The sequence below is a fragment of the Harmonia axyridis genome, chromosome 1 (genome assembly GCF_914767665.1).
Source record: "Harmonia axyridis chromosome 1, icHarAxyr1.1, whole genome shotgun sequence".
NCBI classification, from domain to species: Eukaryota; Metazoa; Arthropoda; class Insecta; order Coleoptera; family Coccinellidae; genus Harmonia; species Harmonia axyridis.
The window spans coordinates 43,800,037-43,822,806 of record NC_059501.1 but is presented as its reverse complement, the minus strand read 5'-3'; the positions used below and the strand labels follow the sequence as shown (position 1 = coordinate 43,822,806).

The following is a 22,770-nucleotide window of genomic DNA, read 5'->3' as shown; positions in this document are numbered from 1 at the left end:
GTGCTACGATCAATTTGAAAAAGTATTTCGTTATTTTGTGTTATAATTGTGTTATTCAAGTGAAGTTGCTAATTAAAATATTTAATGTCATTAGTTTTCGAAGAGTTCTGAAGTGTATATAAATAACTTATACATTTTGTAAATTTAGTGCGGAATCGAAGTGAGTATATTTTATTATAAATTATCTTTTTTAATTTACACGTGCGTTTATTAACAACCAACATAACCTTCAAGTTTATTTGTGTAGTTAGAGGATTGAATTTTTTAAATTATTTTTATTGACAATTAATTCATTTTTGGAGATATTAAATAAAAAACTCACAAAATGCGATTACATGTTCTTTATCTAAAATTTGTCATAATAAATCTTTTGAGTTAATTAATTAAAAATTCATTATCAATAAGTAACTCATATTCATTGTATATTATTTTGCAATATTTTATTTTTGTAGAAAAATGCCACGTCCTCGTGGAAGAGCAAGAAATATTGGTCGACGTACTCAGCACGCGCAATTAGTTCATGATCATCGATTGAATAGTAGGTTAGGTTAGGTTAGTATCATCCGCAAATGTTACAGATGAGGTTAGGTCATTAATATAAATTAAAAAGAGTAACGGGCCAAGTATACTTCCCTGGATAACACCGTTATCTAATAATTCGTCGTGCGACAAAAACGTTTTCCCATCAACTTCTATCTCTACTCTCTGTACCCTTCCCTTCAAGAAATTACGAAAGAGATCAAATTGTCTATCTCTTATACCATAAGCTTTCAACTTTTTCAATAGTGTGAAATGGTTAACCATGTCAAATACCTTGGAGAGATCGAGAAAATCCCTAAAGGGATTTGCCCCCCTTCCAAAGCGCTCATGATGGATCGAGTTAAGTATAGACTGGTACAATCAAGAAAGTGTATATGTTAGTTCTTGTATTGAAAATATTATATACGTTGGGCTGAAGGACCTCGGTCGATTGCCTTTTGATAACTTATTATCAATAAAGATAAGTTATTATTATTATATACGTTTATACAATATATTATTGTATAGCTTCAAATTTTCACGTTACAATTGACAAAAGTAAGGTAGGAACCGATCTATTTAATATACCGATTAATTATAGATTCCGTTCTGAAGTACATAGTGTAATAACATGTTAACCAGGTGTTTTATACTTATCTTCCTTTTTCCTATGTAGAGCCGATCATATTCATCAGTGCCAAAGTACCTTAATCAGCCCAATGGTGGTAGTTGTGTAATAATATTGAACGTGTGGTTCTAGTATTGAAAGATGGCGCAATATATTGTACGAAATCAAAAATATTAGATCATCTATGGGTAATGACATTGTACAATGTGGCACACAAACGTTCCATATTTTTGCACAACTCCCAATATTGTACAATATTATTGTTCGTCTACGGGCCGCTGTTATCACCATTTAAGTTTTTATTGGTCCGACCCAAGAGCTTGACGGCGCCCACATTGCAGTTGTTGACATAAGAATTGAAACAAAGGACCTGGGGGTGGGGAAGCACCTGACCATTTCAGATAGTCTCTTCCACATTGAATTCTCATTAATTCTAGATGATCTATGTTATAAGTACTGGTGGAATTTCTATAAACTCATATCAAGTGATGAATGGTTTACAATTACTGGATGAAAATATGGATTTACTAAGATATTGAATAGCAAAAATCGTGGTTGTATAATTCATTTTCAAAATTAAGAATTTTTTTTCTGAAATATGATAAACAAATAAAGAAAATCCGCATACCTCATACCTCTACAACTACAAATCAACTAGCCTCTCAACATTTCTTTGTAATGAATTCCATATTTCTCCAATCGTAATATTCAATATTATCAATTCATTTCTCTTTTCACAAAATAAAACAATAAATGCTGTCTATTAGTTAAAAATTTATTGAATGTGGTATGGAATTCAATCATAATTATGTAGAATATATTTCTAACAATTCAACAATCATAAAAAACTAGACTATTCAATCTTGAAAGCTAACTAACCTTTCTATTTCAACATTGAATGATCTTTCTGTAAAACGGCAGATAATAAACTAGTGTAATGAAACAATGGAATCTTAAAGTACAGTTTCTATGAATCTTGTTTTACCCATTTTTTTAAAGTATTTTTCATAGGCGTGGAGTATCATAGATAATAGAACAATTTTAGATTTTTGCATCAATCATATCTACATTAATTTTATAATAAACATATGGATAATACTCTTGTTGGCCAAATCCAAGACCAGGAATGTCAACACCCTATAATGAAAGAGGTGATGATTAAATTTATTGAGGTGTTTTTTGGAAAATTAATACTCACATCAACATTTGCCCCTGAGAGGGCAGCACTGCTGTCTAGATGACCATACAATTGGTTGAGAACATCTCTCAAACGTTTCACAAACTTTTTATTTGGGTGAATAAGAATTGCTTGAAAATTGACAGGTAATCCATATCTGAAAAAACCTTTTGATATATTCAAAGTGAAGAAAATTATAATTGAAAATCAAAGTATGGAAAAATATTTCTTTGAATTTTTGTTTGAAGGTTCAATGATGAATTGAAAGTTAGACATTTCATGAACTTTGAGAATTCATAACTCACCAACCAAGACAGAATTCTCATCAAATTCTATCAAATTGAGTATTTATATTATACAGGGTGTTTCCTAAACATGCGGCAAAAATTCAGGGGGTTGTTCCTTGGACTATTTTAAGCATGTTTTGTCCTTGGATGATTTTTGAAAAACCTCTTTGTTTCGAAGATACAGGGCTAACAACATTTTTCATATTTTTAAAATTAATAATAGTTTAAATAAAAATGCGTACCGCACTGTGTTTACTAAGTAGGTACAATTTATTTTTAAATTTGTTTAACAACATTCCAATTACTAAAAACGGCCAGTTTTTTGACTAAAAATTGATAAGTGCAGATGGTAAAGGAATACAGATTAAACACGGTTTTCATTTGAATTCGTTTTGTGATGTATTAGCAATTAACATTTTATCTTTGACTATTATGAATCGCTTGTATGCTGGCTAGAGGTGGTCATTTTCAACAGTTTTTGTAGGTTGAGTTGAATTTTCATGTAATTTTTCATAATAAAATGTTATTATCTGAAACTTTGTTTCCCCTATATCTTCGAAACAAATAGGTTTTTCAAAAATCATCAAAGGACAAAATATTCTTAGAATAGTCCAAGGAACAACCCTGTATATATTTCTTAATCGTTGTGTGGTCCTATTTGTGATGTTATAATTCATTTCTCATTTGAAAGTCCATCGTTAGTAACACAAAAATTTTCGTTTGTAACCTAACCAATAATGGAAAAATATCACTCATAAATGGCAAAGTTGGCACCCAAATTTTCGAAAATTTCATTTAGTTCTTTTGCTTCCGATATTTCTTCGTTAGTAACTATCTGTTTGACAAAAAATTTCGTTTGTAACCTAAATTGTAATAAAAAAAATCATCCCCTTAACTTAGGTTAGCACCCACTTTTTCGAAAATTTCGTATTTTTCTTTTGCTTCCGATAGTATTTCGTTAGTATGTATTCGTAACACAAAAAAATTTCAACGTAAACTATAACAGAAAAACAGCACCCCTAAACTGCAAAGTTATCATCCCTTTTTTCATAATTTTCATAGTTTTCTTTTTTGTCCGATAGTATATCGTTAGAAACAATTGGTACCATAAAAATTCATTTGTAACTATAATAGAAAAATAGCACCGCTAAACTGCGTTTGGTAGCTTATCAGAAATCGCTTACAACAGTCTAGGATACTCCATTCCATCTGCCGCAGAAATGATATGGCCAAAAAAATTAAGAAAGTACCAAAAACACTGATGCTTGACGTCCACCTACTATTGTATAGTATTTGAATATAATGTTATAACAAAATATTATTTAGAATAAAATTTTAATTGAACCATGCTGGAGTTTAGTTTATATTCATAAGTTATTTTATAATCAATTTTCAAAAGCAACTTTGGGGTGAATGAAATCGCATTTTAAGGGTATTATGTTCACATTAAAGGTTACAAACAAAATTTTTTGTGTTGGAAATAGTTACTAACAAAGTATTATCGGAAACAAAAGAGAAAAACATATATAATTTCTGAAAATGTGGTTGCTGACTTAACTTTAAGGGGAGGCTTTTCTCCATTGAAGGTTCGGTTACAAACGAAATTTATTGATTTACAAATAGTTACTAATGAAGTATTATCGGAAACAAGATAAAAATATAGAATATTTGAAAAAGTGGGTGCTAACTTCGCAGTTCAGGGGTGTTATTTTTCTACAGGGTGTTTCATTTTTGCCATATGACGTATACCTCGTTTTCGAGGCATAAGCAAGATACAGGTTGTGCAACGTCATTTCTGACCCATATTCTATTGAGTGTGGTCAGTTATGTATAACCTTTGAAGTTACGATTTTTGGTTAAATCAGGGTATTTTTGAGTGCTCAATTCAGAAAAGGTAAAGAACCTTGAAGAACAAAATTCAAAATGGCGGAAAACCTGCAACGTTCGAAATTTTTTCCTCGGTGGTCAAATTGAATTTCATTTTCTGAATCAACTTATTTTTCTAAGAATTTCTGTGAAAAATTTTTTTCAAAAATCGAACAAAAAGTTTATTTTACATGTCTACAGCGAAACAAAATATTTCACCCGAAATTGATTAAATTTCTCACGATTATACTTTTTTTTATATACGAATATGAAAATTGAATCGAAAAATATCAAACGGTTACTTTATAACGGCCATTCAAATTTCTCCTCTAACATGATTGAAAAAACAACTGGTTGGACTATGAGGGCCAAAATTCTGAAATTGCACAGTCGAGACATTCCAGATAGTAGTCAATGATTAGAAATAACTGTTTAAAATTACTACCATTCACTCCCGAAAATTTTAGAATACGAATATTCACAGAATGATTTGTACCGCATCTTATGGCATCAATATCAAGTTTCTTTATGCTATTGATTATTCGTAAACGCGTACAGACTTTTGCCTCTGCGATCAATGTTTATTCTTAATAAACTATTATTATTACTATTATAATTCTATGGAGTAGTTTTTTTCGAGGCAATTAGCGTTGAATGGAACTCATTTCTTTAAATATTGAAATCGGAGCCAAACATTTTTTCATCCTCAAAGTGATCAAAAAGCCAATTGGTTATTATGGTATGGTATTTATGTGTGTTTCTTTGTAGAGCTTTGAAGAATCAACAAAAAAGTTTCGAAACGTCGCTTGAAAGAATGACTTGACGTCTCTCATTTTTAACTTATTCCACTCCCAAGACAATTTATCCATATTATTATGGTGAATGTAATGTAAATTTATTGATCCAGCGATTGTGTAATACAATATAGGATAAGTCAAAGAAAAAACAATAATCGACATCACTCTTACATTTCTTTACATGTACACATTTGATTGGAGAGTAATAAAAATACATATTTGGTAGTTGATTTCAACTACTTAAAAAAAGGCTTGTTAAAATGACCGCATCATTTTCATAATTTGATTCACTATGGGAATTTTTTCTCTATTTCTCCCATATCAGCAGGTATTGTTGCCAATACTTCATATTGAAATGGGTAGAGAAGAAAGTAAAATTAATGATGTTGGCTTAGAACTGATAATGAACATCTTCATCGAATTGAAGGCGCATAGAATTCGAATTATGATCCGCTGCATTATAGACATGCATCAATGATGCAGTGTTTAACTGTGGACGGCAGTTAAACACACCTAAGCCTCCTCCATCAGATATGCGCATGTATTGATGAAACGAATTTGTTTATTCGAAGACCATTCAAAAATTAAGTGTTTGATTGTCTCAGTCTTTACTTGTCGGAAATTCATCTTGATGATTATAAAGTAAAATAACTTATTTCCGCTTTATATATTTATTTTCACAACAATTGTTTCGTCATGATAACATGACTTTGTCAGGTCACCATGCTCACCTGACGATGTCATGTTATCATGACGAAACAATTTCTGTGAAAAAATTTCTTCAAAAATCGAACAAAAAGTTTATTTTACATGTCTACAGCGAAACAAAATATTTCACCCGAAATTGATTGAATTTCTCACGATTATACTTTTTTTTATATACGAATACGAAAATTGAATCGAAAAATATCAAACGGTTTCTTTATAACGGCCATTCAAATTTCTCCTCTAACCTGATTGAAAAAACAACTGGTTGGACTATGAGGGCCAAAATTCTGAAATTGCACAGTCGAGACATTCCAGATAGTAGTCAATGATTAGAAATAACTGTTTAAAATTACTACCATTCACTCCCGAAAATTTTAGAATACGAATATTCACAGAATGATTTGTACCGCATCTTATGGCATCAATATCAAGTTTCTTTATGCTATTGATTATTCGTAAACGCGTACAGACTTTTGCCTCTGCGATCAATGTTTATTCTTAATAAACTATTATTATTACTATTATAATTCTATGGAGTAGTTTTTTTCGAGGCAATTAGCGTTGAATGGAACTCATTTCTTTAAATATTGAAATCGGAGCCAAACATTTTTTCATCCTCAAAGTGATCAAAAAGCCAATTGGTTATTATGGTATGGTATTTATGTGTGTTTCTTTGTAGAGCTTTGAAGAATCAACAAAAAAGTTTCGAAACGTCGCTTAAAAGAATGACTTGACGTCTCTCATTTTTAACTTATTCCACTCCCAAGACAATTTATCCATATTATTATGGTGAATGTAATGTAAATTTATTGATCCAGCGATTGTGTAATACAATATAGGATAAGTCAAAGAAAAAACAATAATCGACATCACTCTTACATTTCTTTACATGTACACATTTGATTGGAGAGTAATAAAAATACATATTTGGTAGTTGATTTCAACTATTAAAAAAAAGGCTTGTTAAAATGACCGCATCATTTTCATAATTTGATTCACTATGGGAATTTTTTCTCTATTTCTCCCATATCAGCAGGTATTGTTGCCAATACTTCATATTGAAATGGGTAGAGAAGAAAGTAAAATTAATGATGTTGGCTTAGAACTGATAATGAACATCTTCATCAAATTGAAGACGCATAGAATTCGAATTATGATCCGCTGCATCATAGACATGCATCATTGGACGGCAGTTAAACACACCTAAGCCTCCTCCATCAGATATGCGCATGTATTGATGAAACTAATTTGTTTATTCGAAGACCATTCAAAAATTAGTTGAAAGGTTTAGAAAATACCTTAAAGTAGTATTAGAATTGTTGTCATCTTCAATTTTTTTGAAGTAGCAATTTGCATTTACTCGTCAGGGCTTGCCGAAAGCGATACATCTATGATTAGAGCAGGACATGAACACATTGATGACAAGAGCCTCCCCTGCCCCAAAATGATTCCTGGAATAATAACTAAATAGTCCGATCTAAGATTTATTCAAATACATATTCAGCATTGGTTCAAATTTGGTAACCATGCCTGATTCCACTGCTAGCGAATAAAAGACTTTTTCAAGCCTAAGGAGACTTAAGAAAAGTGTGAACTACACAACTAGTAAAAACAAACTTAACGATTTGGCTCTAATGTATACATGAATAAGTAAACATATTGAAGAAAACGGAGTTTCATTCAACACAAATAATCGAAATTAATTCGGTCGCTTCACGTGGAGTAGAGAAATATTTTTATTCAGATTTCTCTTCTTTTTACATATACCTATAATATGGATAGTATGCAATGTGGGTATATCTTTGATGTTTTATTTCCTTCGTATAATAGAATATTGCTCAAAATAATTCAGAAGAACTTACCTTAGTACAGATTCGACAAATACTCTCAATGCCTTGACATGAATCCAAGCACAGAAACATTCACTGAAGTTTACTTTCAGCCATCTTACGAGTGGACCCTGAAATTACCATCCATTAAGGTTCATTATTTCGAATAACAGTTTCTTTTAGAGTCGTGTAGAATGTAATAATGAAGTGATAATTGATGTAATATCGGAGCACTACTCATTTTTAATGCTTTCAAAACAATAATAAGTTTTGTATCCAACCATTCGATTAGTATTGCAGTGAAGTTTTTCTTTAATACTGATATACATTTTTGAGCCTATCAAAATTAAATCACAGTTTAAGTCCTCGATATTGAGCAAAATGATGTATGCAATTTTCTATATGAAAAGAAAAATCAATGCGAGATAGGAATTCAATAATCTGGACGGTGGAAACAGTGCTTAATAATAAGAATTCATAACGTCAAAGAGTGATATACAGACCTATAATAATTACAGAGCCTTAAGTATCCTACCAAGTTTCTCCAATATTATTGAGATGGTCTTTGCAGAAAATATATACACTGTGTCCGTAAAGTATGGAACAAATTCATTTTTAGCTAAACAGACCATTTTAAGAAATAATCCTGGAACATGTCGATTTTTGAATGACCGTCATTTTTTTAAATGGAACACCCCATTTTGTCTCAATTTTCCGATTATTCTAGCTGAGCTGATTCCAAAAATGTATCACATGTTGATTACAATTGGTACAGGGTGGACAAAAATACAATAGTTTTGTGTGTGCTCATAAAGTAACGCGTAACATTCTTTATTAGTTAAATTAACAATATTATCATCTGGTATATTCTAAAACAAGTTGCAGAATGGGCTCCTAGTCCAACACGAATGCGAACACAATTGTATTGTATTGTATCTTGACAGTTGGTGTGACTGTAACGAAAATTGACAGATTACGGAATTTGAATATGAATCGTACGTTTTGAATTTTGAAATAATTTACAATTACGCATTAAATTCATGAATTATGTCTGACGAAATCGAATCAACACCACCAGAATTGAGAAAAATTGCGAATAATGTTGCAAATCATTTCACTATGTCCAAATTATATTATATTGACAATTATTGACGTTTGTTGAAATTTGATAGGATTGGAATAAGATGCATAGAATACCTGGTGTGTCTACTTATAGCTGTAAAACTTTCAGACAAAACGGGAGATTTTTCGGATTTATACCTACTTGATTTCGAGGGATCGCGGGCTTTTCAGATGGCGCATACATCGCTTACATTTGACATTTCTCGACTCTTGTGAAACAAGGGCGTAGATCTTTTTTTTCTTGGGGAGGGATAATCGAAAAAAAAATTTTTGACGACAACTTTTATTCATATCTGTAATGTTAGAAAAAGAAGTTTGATAATGAAGTTTGAACCAAATTACTCGAAATAATTTTTGTTGTTACTAATTCGGTTGTGCTTATCTTGTTCTCAAATAAGACTTACGAAGGAAAATGAGAAATTACTTGGATAATTTTGAGAAAAAAAAGTTTCATGAATATGAGCCCACAAAGGCTTTGCTTTCAATATACAGGTTGTTTCTAGTGTGTAGTACAGTTTATCAAATATTTATTAATCTTCGCTACAGATTAGGTAAATAAATACCAAAACTTATAATTAATGCATTCATTAGAGCTTACTAGCTGGATCTTCATAATAATTTGGATTTTCCTGAGGATTACTAGAGATTTTTCTCGAAATCGATAGCAGATACGACAAAACTATAACAAACCAAAAATGTAGTACTGGACCAGAATTTTTTTCTACATTTTTCTAAACTAACAGCCATTCACCAAAATATAGTTTTGGAGGAAGGAAGCAGGCATCCTTCCAGAAAATATATCACCCTGTAGATTTGCATTCAAAATTAGCATATCACATAGTGAAAACTTTGAACTGGAATATCTATGGCCAATTCATATTAAATATCTTGTGAAGGGAAGGTTATACGAGAAAATAACTTGAACTTCAACACATGTATCTCAAAACAAAATGTTTGGGGACTCATGTTATAGGACTTTTTTCTTAAAATGATCCGGAAATCTGTCATTTTCATTTGTATCTCCAATTTAGGAGCACCGTGTAATTACCCCTAGTATCCCCCTATTTCTACGCTCTTGTCGTGAACTTTGAGTATAGAACAATAATATTTTATATTCTATGGTCTGTCATTATATTCCATTCATTTGAGTGAAAATTCGATATAAACTGAATTGTAATTTATTGTGAATGTTTGCAGTGTCTAAAATCAGTATTTCCTTTTTAAACGGCACCAGGCAGATGCGGGAATTCGAAAAATTTTAAAGAGCGCCACCTTACAGCACTCTGGTGAAGCACACCACCAAAGCAACAGGTGGGTCTCTCAAAAAGTCTGAAACAAAATCGAATCAGTAAACACACCAGGTATTCTATGCATCTTAGATTGAAAGTTAGTATAGACAACCACAAAACGAAAATATATTTGAAAACGATGCTGTTGTGAGTTCATTACAGCACTGTTTTTAGAACTGTAATGAACTCATTACTATACTGAAATAGAGAAAAATAATTATTGTAAAGCAGCAATTGGTTTGAATGTAACACCCTGTAGTTTGTTACTTTTTTAGATTAATAAAAATGAGCTGTTTCCAAATATGTTTGGTACTTGTGGTCTAGCAGACAATATGAAAAAAATAATTTCTTATTTTTTTACATTTTTATTAATCTAAAAATGTAACAAACTACAGGGTGTTATATTCAAACTAATTGCAATAAGTATTTTTGATAATATTGTTAATTTAACTAATAAAGAATGTTACGCGTTACTTTATGAGCACACACAAAACTATTGTATTTTTGTCCACCCTGTACTAATTGGAATCAACATTTTTGGAATCCGCTCAGCTAGAGTAATCGGAAAATTGAGACAAAAAGGGGGTGTTCCATTTAAAAAAAATGACGGTGACGTCATTACTCGAAAGTAATTCACCCTGTATATTGGAATATTATTTTAAAATACGGTAAATTAAAATAAAAAATCGACGTGTTTCATGATTATTTCTTAAAATGGTTTGTTTAGCTAAAAATGAATTTGTTCCATACTTTACGGACAGAGTGTATAAAATCAAACAACGCTAGATTCCCAACGATTTAACTGTGCACGTTACACGTTTACCCATACACAGTCATTCTTAACTGTACCGTGTGGCGTGTGCATTCAAGTCTTAAGTTATCCCTATATGTGTTTGGGCCCTCAATATGACTACAAACTAGAATCTAGATTCTAAATTGGAAAGGAATTAGTTAATTATCCAGATGATACAAATTCACTACTGTTGAAAACCTAAACCCATTGTTTAAAAGGCCGTGTAAAATTACAAGAAGGCAAAATGAATGGTCCAGAAACAACAATCTACTTATTAATGAAGAAAAAACTAGGTTTATCCTTTTGCCACAAACGTATTTGAGAAATTAAGAAAACAGTTTTATGAATTTGGGTCGAGACAATATTTATACAATATTTTATTTTAGTCGTAAAACAAATTTGTTGGAATTAATATAGCTGAAAAGCTTAAATTGGAAAAATCATATAAATTATGTTTGTGAGGGAATACCAATAATATCTGTTTTTGGTTCAGAATAATAATCAGGTATATCTACTGTAATTACTTTAGGAAGGTGTACCATGCAAAACTAATGTTTCGAATCTTATATTATGAAAATATGATGAACCTTAAAAAAGAGTTTTAATAAATCTGGGATATTAACAATATGTACACTCTTTATCTGAGCATGAAACAAAGTTGATAGATCATGGATATCATACAAGGCATCTTGTTAAACAGGCGGCTGTGGTGCCTAGATTGAGCAAATATCACCTTCAGCATGGTTGGCTGTACTATCGACTTAAATTATACACTCTTCTCCCACTAAGTTTAAAGTTAACTTCAAGAATAAAAAGCATAGGATTGAACTCAAACGTTTTCTGATTGATAATTCGAATAAATTTTATGCGGTTGTTGACGGATCAATCTACACGCCGTGGCTTTTTGGTTCATAGACGGTTGTGTGTTGAAGTGGACAAGATGTGATTGAGTTCATTTTTGGTTTTTTTTTACACCTTATTGAAGGAATATGGCGTTGGCGCTATCACATAGAAATGAAAACTGTGAATTGCTCAACTTGTTCATCACGTATAAAGGTGATTTGGTGACATACGAGCTCCAGCTCAGGTCACCAGGTCACTGTAATTGTATATGGAATTTACTGTTATTTCGTATATATTATCAGGATGAATAAAAATTTATTATTATTATTTATTATTATTATTATTATTATTATGTAGCATTTTCATCGGTAATAACAAATATTCGTCGAAAATCATGAAAATAAAAGAACTTTTTAAGCGACAGGAAATGAAGATTCAACCCGAATAAGCTAGAAACATCTCAGAAGTGGACGGAATAAAGATATCTCGTAATTTATAATGTTCTCACAAAAAGTATAAAATCAATAAGGAACATAAACAGTTTCAGAAGAAAATTATTTAAAATAATTTTTTTGAAGACTATATTTTCCCCTATGACCAGATGATCAATATTTTATTTATTTATTGACACTATAAAGCAATTTTAATTATGAAATACGGCAAAAAATATATTCATTCGTTGTGAAATAAATAAATAATTCAAACAACATTATTCAAGTGTATAATTGGAAAGGATTAGTTGCTTGCATGCCGGTGAGATGGCGCTACACGCTGAATACCACTACAAACTAATGGCGGCCTTTCACGAGGCATGTTTTCGAGCATTTAGAATCCAGCCACGTAGCCCGAATCTCCCGGCTGCCAGTCAGGCATCCACCGAGGCGTTCACCCAGGCGGCCACTCAAGAGGTTTAAGAGGTTTTTTCGAGTATCCAAATGTCCGCCACTCACTAGGCGTTTTTTCAAGCATTTGGAATCCAGGCTTCCAAATGGCAGCCAGTCTACACTGACCGCCATCCCAGGCAGCCATCGAAACCTGCCACTCAAGAGGTTGTTTTATTGAGTATCCGGGTCGGATTTCAGATGGTCACAGACAGCTGGCAATTTATCAGGTACCGTCGGAACTTCGTAGTTTACCAAATTTTTGTGCAAAATGAAAGAATTTTTGATAGGTTTCATCGAAATATTTAGGCAGAAAACCTGTCGATGGAAAATAAAAAGTTCAGCATACGCGAACAGGAATATCTAAAATAGAGCCCATGGGGAACTAGTAAAATATTCCAAAGGAAAATTGCAAAATAAAAGAGTAGATGTGAATTTCTATTTGGCTGATATCGTTTTCCATCGTTATTGGCATATCTCCCCTTTTACGGTTTATGAGTTTATTATCGCCTTCAAGGTGAGTACTTTTTTTGGACTACGAGCACGTCTATGTCCGAGGTTTATTATTTTCCTTTATCTATGCGCTTTGTCATATTTGTCATCTGTGATTTTTGCATTCGTCATCGGTATTCGCTCAACTGTTGTTCTCGTCACAAGATTTCAATACTTCAGTTATCAAAAAACTGAACTGAATAATTTGCATCGAAAAATTGTCTCGACTGTGTTGTACAATTCATTGTGTGTCATTCAAATTGCTATTTATTCGTGAAGATATCAGTTTTGAATTGAATATCTATACGGTGTTCCTAATTTGGAGGTACAATTGAAAATGACAGATTTCTCGGATCATGTAAAGAATTTTGTCCGCGAACGCTTTGTTCCTGAGATGCCGGTGTTAAAGTTCAGGTTTTTCTCATAGCAACTTGCGTTGACAAGATATTTAACTTGAATTGGCATAGATATTCCAAATATAAGTTTTCATCTTGTAATATGCTACAGGGTGATATTTTTTCTGGAACGCTTCTTTTCTCCAGAACAATTTTTTGTGAACCACTGGTAGTTACGAATAATGTAATAAGAAATTCTGATCCAGTACTATATTGGTTTGTTGTAGTTTTGTCGTAACTTCTATCGATTTCAAGAAAAAAATCCACATTATTATGAACATCCAGTAAGAAAGCTGTGATGAATAAATTAATTATACTTATTTACCCATGCTGTAGCGAAGGTTAATTAAGATTCGATGAACTGATAAAAGCATCACTAAAAAGTACGACCACACAAGAAACACCCTGTATCTCGAAAACAATGCATTAGCGAGCTCATGTTTATGAGACTTTTTATTCTTAAAATTATCCCAGGAATCTCTCATTTTCCTTCGTAACTCCATTTTAAGAAAACAGTATTAGATAATAACAATTGGTAATAAAAATTTATTTCGAGTAATTTGGTTCGAACTTATCAATCCTCATTTTCTCACATTACAGATATGGGTAAAAGTTGTTGCAAAAAAAAATGTTTTTTGATTACGGTAAAAATACTAAGAAGACCTTCAAATGGGACATTTCAGGGAAGAAAGATCTCAAATTAATGAATGTTTATTCCAATGTAAAGAGGAAGATATGCCAAGAACGATGGAGAACGATGTCATCCAAATAGAAATTCACATCTACTCTTTCATTCTGTAATTTTCCTTTGGAATATTCTACTAGTTCCCCAAAGGCTTTATTTTTGATATTCCTGTTTGCGTATGCAGAACTTTTTATTTTCCATCGACAGGTTTTCTGCCTAAATATTTCGATGAAACCTATCAAAAATTCTTTCATTTTGCACAAAAATTTGCTAAGCTATGAAGTTCCGGCGGTACCTGATAAATTGCCAGCAAATTGTGACCGTCTGAAATCAAACCCGGATACTCAATAAAACAACCTCTTGAGTGGCAGGTTTCGATGGCAGCCTGGGATGGCAGTCAGTGTAGACTGGCTGGCATTTGGAAGCCTGGATTCCAAATGCTCGAAAAAACGCCTCGTGAGTGGCGGGCATTAAATCTATGAAATTGAAAAATCGGTAGATATGTCTCAGCTTTCTGTATTTCGGGCGAGCAGTCTAGGATCGTATTTTTGAAATTTTGTTTTCAGAAGTGTGTTTTTAGCTGTTTCGACAATAGCAACGTGGAGACCTTGGACAGCGGCTGACGAAATTATTAATCAATAATTTTGTCAGCCGTCATTATTTCAAAACTGCCATCAACCCCGAAGAAGAAGGTTCAAAGCAACGGATACATTCGAAAATGCTTGCTATATATTTTTCTTTAACGTTTCTATATTTAAAATATACAATACTATCTTGGTAGAATAGCTGAAAGAGAAGAATATAGCACGACCATTCGCTTGGCATAGTTATCACTCTCTCTTAGAGAGGTTGAGATGTGTTCCGAGCTTTACAGAGTATTTTTCCCCATCGGAAGGTGCATCACCTTTTGTTTGAATAAATAAGTCTCGCCAAAATCTCAATCACTTGTTGGAATAGTGAAAATTACTATGTATATCAATTTTAAACAATCACCGTTTTCTCAACTAGTAGAGCTATCCCTTGAAGTCAATGGCTAATCATTAATGTTCCTTGAAATTAATTTTATTCTAGAATATACAGGGTGTCTCGGAAGTAACTGTACATACTCTTACCTGAAGTAGGTGAGTATGGATTGACTGCAAAAAATTAATTTCTGCCTCACCCTGTAGCTATCTGAGGAATGGCAGAAATTAATTTTTTGTAGTCAATCCGTACTCACCTAGTCCTACTCGACCTCTGGTAAGAGTATGTACAGTTACTCCCTGGACACCCTGTATACAAAAATTGGTCTAATTATTCTATTATACTTACGAATTGTTTTTTCTTATCAGTCACCAACTTTGTGATTTCATTTTTTCCAGCAGCCAGTTCTTCCTCGTTATAGGTGAAATCCCGCACAACAAACTTTTTCTCTCGAGCGTGTAGTTTAAACTCTTCTCCTACTTTCTTGAAAAGAGAAACAGTGTATAAACCGTATTCGTTATCTTGGGTTATTAATTGGCTACTTCGGGGTACAATCATGTCAGTTAATTTTTCATAAGTGGTAAGCCATTCTTGAGTCTGAGACCTAATGAAAACAAGATCGATTAAATAATAATAATAACATCCAATGACTTCCTTGCTTACTTTGGTACAATAACGAGTAGAGTAGTGAGGTATTCTGAATCTAGTATAAAATGCTCCTTTTTGACAAGATCAGCTAAGTTGCGGGTAAGCAAGCTGCCCCTGAAAAAAATCAAAAAGTAAATTCAAAATGATTTATTGAATTGAATATCGTTGAAAAAATCCGTGAAGCCTCAAAGAAAATTTCAGATTCATCATTTACTCAATTATATTGATAGTCGAAAATGATTCCTCGCATATCTCTTGTTGAAACATAATTCTAATATAAATGAATCAATTACATTGAGTTGATTGACAAATGGCGAGTGTTGAAGATTTCGATATTTCTGAGAGAGGGATGAGATATGACGATTTTATCGAACCTCGGTCAATCCAAAATGGATGGTTTTTTGAAATATTTCGTCTATTATCACATTATTAGGTCAAGATAAAATTTGCACTGTTTGAACTAAAATCTGATTTTAAAGAGTAAGAACCTGGGGACGCCAGATGTCTACGGTGGCTCTCTGTTAGGGCGTTTTTCATTTATTTTTGTTTGTGATTTTTTAAGGTATAGAAGCTGAAATTTTTCGTACACAATGTACCTAAGGATCAGGTAGGAATGACCATTAAAAAATTTAGATGGATTATTATCCAGGAATCTGTTCTTGGATCATGCTTTTTTTTATTTATAGTTGGAGAGCTAGCGATTCATTCGATTAACCCATTTACATTTACCACAAAGCTACAAAATTTTAAGGTCACCTCATGTTTATCAGACCAGCAGTTTCCAACTTTTACTAAATAATAATAATAATAATAATAATAATCTTTATTGGTCTCTCAAGACACCTTAGTGTATGGGACAAGTCAAATACAAATTTGTTTTATATATATATTTTTTTTTTTTTTTTTTTTTTTTTTTTTTTTTTTTTTTTTTTTTTTTTTTTTTTTTTTTTTTTTTTCCCCTTCACACTTTCGTGGTTATATAGGATCAACCGGGTGGGAGCACCAAGGTAAAAATCCTGTCGTCACCTTCAATAGGAGTAAAGCACCTGGCGGATGATGTTAACCGTCCCCAGTACAACGGCCTTCTGCATCCAACAGACATCGTTGACAATATCTATGCATCTCTTGCGTTTCCATGGAAATAACTTTTCAAAAGCCCAATTTCATTGGTCTCTCAAGCAAGTCGTGGTCAAAGTGCCGTGAGGAATACTATTTCTCACAGTATGTGCAATTGTATAGTTTTGAAATTCAGTAAGATATGAAGAATACGCTACTTTTTATCGTACTAGTAGGAAAATTACATTCTGTCGTATGATCTCTTATGAATAAAAAGCGTCACCAAAAAACTGAATACTTAACTACAAAAGAAACTATACAGAAGCAGAGATCATAACTATAGCTTTTGAATTGACTTCAGAGAAAATAAAATTAAAAAATAAAATAAATAGGTTCATAATACTTACGTTTGTTTCTTCTCTAATGTTTGAAGGCTTCCTTTCAAGTTATTATAGGCTGAAGACTTCGTTTTTAAATCGGCATCAATTTGACCGACTTGTTTACTTATTATATCAGCGATATTCCTCAATGACTGCTTGATAGGGTATTTTGCAATATCCCACTGGAATCTGGTTAAATAACTGGGAAGATCGGCTATAATGGAAAAAAAAAGGATACACAATAAATGTCTTAACATTCAGTCTGCTACTAAACATTTGTCGAGAGCATATCTCAAACTGAGATTTTTATCATTTAAAGTACTTTCTACCAGAGGAATACACCGAAAATTAATCCAATACAAAGCGACAACTTTTTAAACTGTCTAAAACTTTTTCCTAAAACAATCAAAAAGAATATGAATGTAATTAAGTGGAATGCAATAAACTTTGTTATTATTAAATCACTGTATTTTCAACCATAAGGCTAGATGAAGCAGAAAAGCTATTATCAGTTCTCCATTCCATCTAGTTTTTCATAATAACTACAAATTTATGGAGGATTTATAATTTTGGAAGTCAACTAAATTTTTGGTTTTAATTCATTTTTTTATAATTTCCCCAAGAATATTCTATTCAGTAGGTAAAGTTTTAATGTTTCCTATATCCTCTTTCATGACACTCGACACTTTGCAAGCCAGTTTGTTTCTATAAAGTAATTTACCATTTGAAAATACAGTAAAAGGGAAAAGTTAATTAAAATTTTAAATGGTCAATAACCTTCTTAAAATTCAGGTATGAAATGGGAGTAGGGGTGTCGTTAACGTTTTTGAATTTGAAAATTTTAAGGGATAATACAACTTCTACTAATTTCGATATACATATATAGGAAATCTAACAATAACGTGAGATATGTTCCTGCGAACTCTTACACCATGGTACCACAAAACTGCAGTTCAACAACAAATAATTTTTCAAATCACGGATATAAACGGTTTCGTGAAATACATTGACCAGAAAACAATTAACAAACAATTATTAAAAAAATATCACGAAAATTAAACAAGAAAAAGCTTGTCTTGACAGAAACTGGTGGTAGGATTACGCTGCAATGGAATGGGTAATATGTTGTGTACTATTTTTGGTCAAGTAGGGGAAGTTTAGGACCTTTCGATGGATATTTCTGTCTCTTATAAAAATTCTATGCATTACAGTATGACTATTACAACCCCAGTAGAGACCACTGTGAATTTGTTCCCTTCTTCAATAGGAATGCATCGTACGAACTAGAATGATCAATAAGATAGCTCTTACTGTTGCAAAGAAAAGCATTGGACTGTGAATGGATTTGTATCAATTTGATTTTATACAAGCTGAAATGTAAAATAGAAATTTCAAGGTACATTAATTTTCCATGAACAATTACAAAAGTTTTTTATTGAAAATTATAAACTAAAACTTCATTGGTACTATTATATTGAACACATCTTTTTCAGCAATAATTTTGGGGTTTTGAAATTTTTTTTTCAGAATAAATAACTATTTCAGACACCACTGCAGATTTTTATCTAGTATTTATTATTATAGTATTTAGTATTATAGAATTTATGAGAAATTAAAGTGATTTTTGCAGCATTTAGATATTGAGAACATGTTTATTTCTACGATAAAAAGAATATTTTTCAGTTATTTATAAATTAGCCACTAGACAACTTATATCTCTAAATAAATGGAATTTATTCAAAGATGTCCAATTTCATATCAAACGACCCGAAGGAGTCTAAAGATTTTGAGGCAAGAATACCTTTGAATTATTCAAGAAACACATAATTTGAGCGATCCAAAGCAATAGACTGATTCTTCGGTCTGTTTATTTGAGTTAGTTATTTTCATTGTATTTTTTCATTCAAGATCACAGACCAATTATATTCAGAAATAAACGGTATACCTAGGGATTCACGGCTTGACTTGATATTCAAACTACATGACTTGAAATCAAGTTCAAGTCAAGAAGTAGTTTTTCGATGTCAAGTCAAGTATTTATTTATTAAGTACTTGATTTAACATTGAAAAATTACTACTTGACTTGAACTTGAGTTGATTTCAAGTCAAGAAGTATTTTTTCAATGTCAAGTCAAGTATTTATTTACTAAGTACTTGATTCAACATTGAAAAACTACTACTTGACTTAAACTTGAGTTGATTTCAAGTCAAGCTCAAGTCAAGTAGCCTGAATATGAAGTCAAGCCGTGAATCTCTAGGTATACTATTTCAAGAAAGATGACCTAAAATTTTAAAATTTGGAAACATGTTTTATGGCATATTTTTCAAATTTGAGACTGAAAAAACACTGCAAATTTCACACTTGGTTTCATTATTTATTTATAATTGGAAAGATTGATGAAATTGAATCAAAACAATCTCCTTTGAGACCTGCAGCAACGACATAGCGGTAGGGTAGACAAACACTGGGTAAACGTAAACTCGTTAACCACTTTGTCACGAACACATGTGGTAGAATTAGTTACACAGAAGGAATTAAACTCGAAAAAGATAGAAGCATTGCGGCAAGACATGTTTTCATAATTAATTTTCATGTATTGCTAAGATTTTGTAAATTTTATTTCTCGATTGCTAGATTTTTCTCTTTAAAAACTTATGGATCGTGTTCAAGAGCTTTCGTACCAAATTTTATGAAAAAAGGTTCAAAATTGTTCAATCGCAACTAATTTCTCTGATCAGATAAAAGTTGTATGCATTCAAGTCATCAAAAAAAAATGTTTTATGATTTTTGAACTACCCCACACTGAAAATGAGATGAAGCGATATATTTGAAACAGTAATTCTTCAGAAACATCCTGGAACTCGAAAAGAAATTAATGCATATATAATCTACTTTTTGACATCTCATAATATCAGATAGTTCTCAAGTCTTCGAAGATTTTTTTTTTTTAACTCTCATTGTTTTCGAAATACTCGTGAACATCGAATTTTGGGACAACTTGTACTGGTTTTGAAGTAACTGTAAGGCACTTGGGTTATTATTTCTTTCATGTAAAAAGTACCACTATAGATATAAAAATTCCAAGATCCAGTGGCGAAATGCGAATCTGACTAAGAATTTCAAAAATTCATAAATTCGAAACTATAAGTTCTTTGCAGTATTGTAACAGCCATACATAAATTTTTTCAATTTTATGTTGATGTTTTATTAAATTTACGAAAATTATTTTTTTTTCCCCTCTAATTTGGATTTAACAATTCTTGGATCGTACTCTTGAGCTAGAATGATCGATATAGTGGTATTTTTGTAACAAATTCCATGCAAAAAGCTCTCATGGTTCCTAAGAAAAGCTATGGAAGGCGGAATGACGGTTTTTTCTTCAATTTCTCACATCTGAAAGATGCATCAACTATTCGAAATGAAAGTGTATATTGCAATTCACTATTGATCCCTATTTCACCGGTACCTGAGTAGACACCACAAAGAACCGAAATACAAAATGAGAATTTCATTCGAATTCGGTTAATTTCAGGCAAGTAATGAGACTACTAAACTTCAATTTCCATATACAGGATGATTCACCGCGATGGCCTATTAGGAGTTTATGGAAAACTGATCACAAGTTTGAGCTGAAAATTGGCATGTTGTGGTTTGAGACAATGGTCTTTCTCCCTATCCAGATCTCTACAACTTCCGGTTACATCGGAAACATACTACTATTTCCTTATTTCAAACGGCATACCCAGTATATCCATTATTGCATCATTATAGGTAGCTTTTTGATGATAATTTCAGCTACATGCATACCTTGCGTAAAAACTCAACGGTTCATGAGTTAATGGGATTCTTATGAAAAAAATGGTGGCGACGGATACGAACACTTTTTGGAATATTTCTGCAGAAAAAGTTTTCTCGAGAAAACCTTCATCATTTCAAATTCTGCAAATACGTGGTATTATAAAATTATTCGCGGTTTGGACGAAAAATGTACAGGGTGTTTATCAGAAGATCATGAACTCGGACAACTCAAATTCATCAAAACTCAAGATTTTCAAACTAAAACCTATATTTTTTATTATTTCAGTTGATTCTACGTATGAAAAGAGTGAAGGTTACTTAAGATAACCCTATATCTAAAATGACTACTTCGAGAGTTATCGAGGAAGAACTTTAAATAAATAAAAACCGCAATTTCTAACTGTGTGGAGTAGTCTGTGACTGGCGGATAACAAAGGAAGAAATTAAAATTCGATGTTTCGATAACTAAATTTGACATTTCAAAAACTATAATGAATTATTCGTAATTGAAAGTTGTATTGGTTTATGAATTTTTCAACAATCCCAAAAAAAATTAGTTATAATTCATGAAATGTAAAAGTTAGTTATCCGAATTACGAATTTTAGTTTCTTTCTGTGTTTTCCGGAAGTCACAGTCTACTCAACACAGTCAGGAGTTGCGGTTTTTCCTCATTTGAAATTCTTCCTAGATAACTCCTGTAGTATTCATTTCAGGTATAGGGTTTGCTTAAGTAACCTCCACTATTCTCATTTCCGCCTGACGGTCGTCATTCGACGCTGAACAGGCGCTTGAAAAGTGCGAGTTCATTTTGAGACGCATCGTATGACGACTGTGACGCGTTATAAAAAATATCTCAAAAGAATTTACATACAAACTAAACAACCAATTTAGCTCGATAACACATTTTGACAAATCCAAGTTCAAAAATGACGAGGCTTCTAAACATTAATTAATCGAATTATGAATGCCTGCAATCTGACACCGAGCAAAACAGACATGTAACAGTATTCTGTTGCGTATACAAAACACATCGAACAAGTGGGGAGCAATCCTTATACAAAAGATTCAATGTTTTCACTAACTACCAAAATCGGATAAATATAGGCTAAAAATATACACACGACTTTTACCATAACATTTTTAAATAGGTATAAATGATTTATTATTATAACAGATGCACATAAATATTTTTTTTTTAATAATATTCAGTCAAATACAATTTGAAGAAAAATAACATCAATAAGCTAGAGCTGTCGTCTTTCTGTTTCCCTCCGTCAGACCCCTTCATCAAAAATATCCTCTTGCCATGGATTTATCAAAGCCCACATTTCATGATGTTCCTTTTTCTGTCTTTTTGGTCATCCTTCTTGCTATTTAAACGCTTTTTTATTCAATTCAATTAGTTTTCTCAATTGGATTTTTATACCTTCATTTTTTCTCGTTATATTCTGGATACTCTCGCACTATATAGTCAACTTTGTGTCACTAATAATCTTTGTTTCATATTCGGATTTCTAAATTTATAGTGAAGACTTTAATCACCAACAAAGCACAGACTCGAACAATGATTCACCTACTTTTTCATTATGTTTTTTTAGAGATGCCTATCCCA

General features: G+C 32.0%; 1 protein-coding gene across 3 annotated transcripts in view; it reads right to left on the bottom strand.

The window, feature by feature from the left end:
- Positions 1-1,901: 1,901 nt before the first annotated feature.
- Positions 1,902-22,770, bottom strand: part of LOC123671456 (V-type proton ATPase subunit C) — a 50,901-nt gene continuing 30,032 nt past the window's right edge. For all 3 annotated transcript variants that reach the window (XM_045605315.1, XM_045605313.1, XM_045605314.1), the window contains 6 exons: positions 17,386-17,572; positions 15,938-16,036; positions 15,623-15,878; positions 7,845-7,942; positions 2,346-2,481; positions 1,902-2,284 (listed from right to left, as the gene is read on the bottom strand). In XM_045605315.1, coding sequence (XP_045461271.1) covers positions 2,189-2,284; positions 2,346-2,481; positions 7,845-7,942; positions 15,623-15,878; positions 15,938-16,036; positions 17,386-17,572 — 872 coding nt within the window. In that variant the 3' untranslated portion in view covers positions 1,902-2,188. The remainder of the gene's footprint in view (positions 2,285-2,345; positions 2,482-7,844; positions 7,943-15,622; positions 15,879-15,937; positions 16,037-17,385; positions 17,573-22,770) is intronic.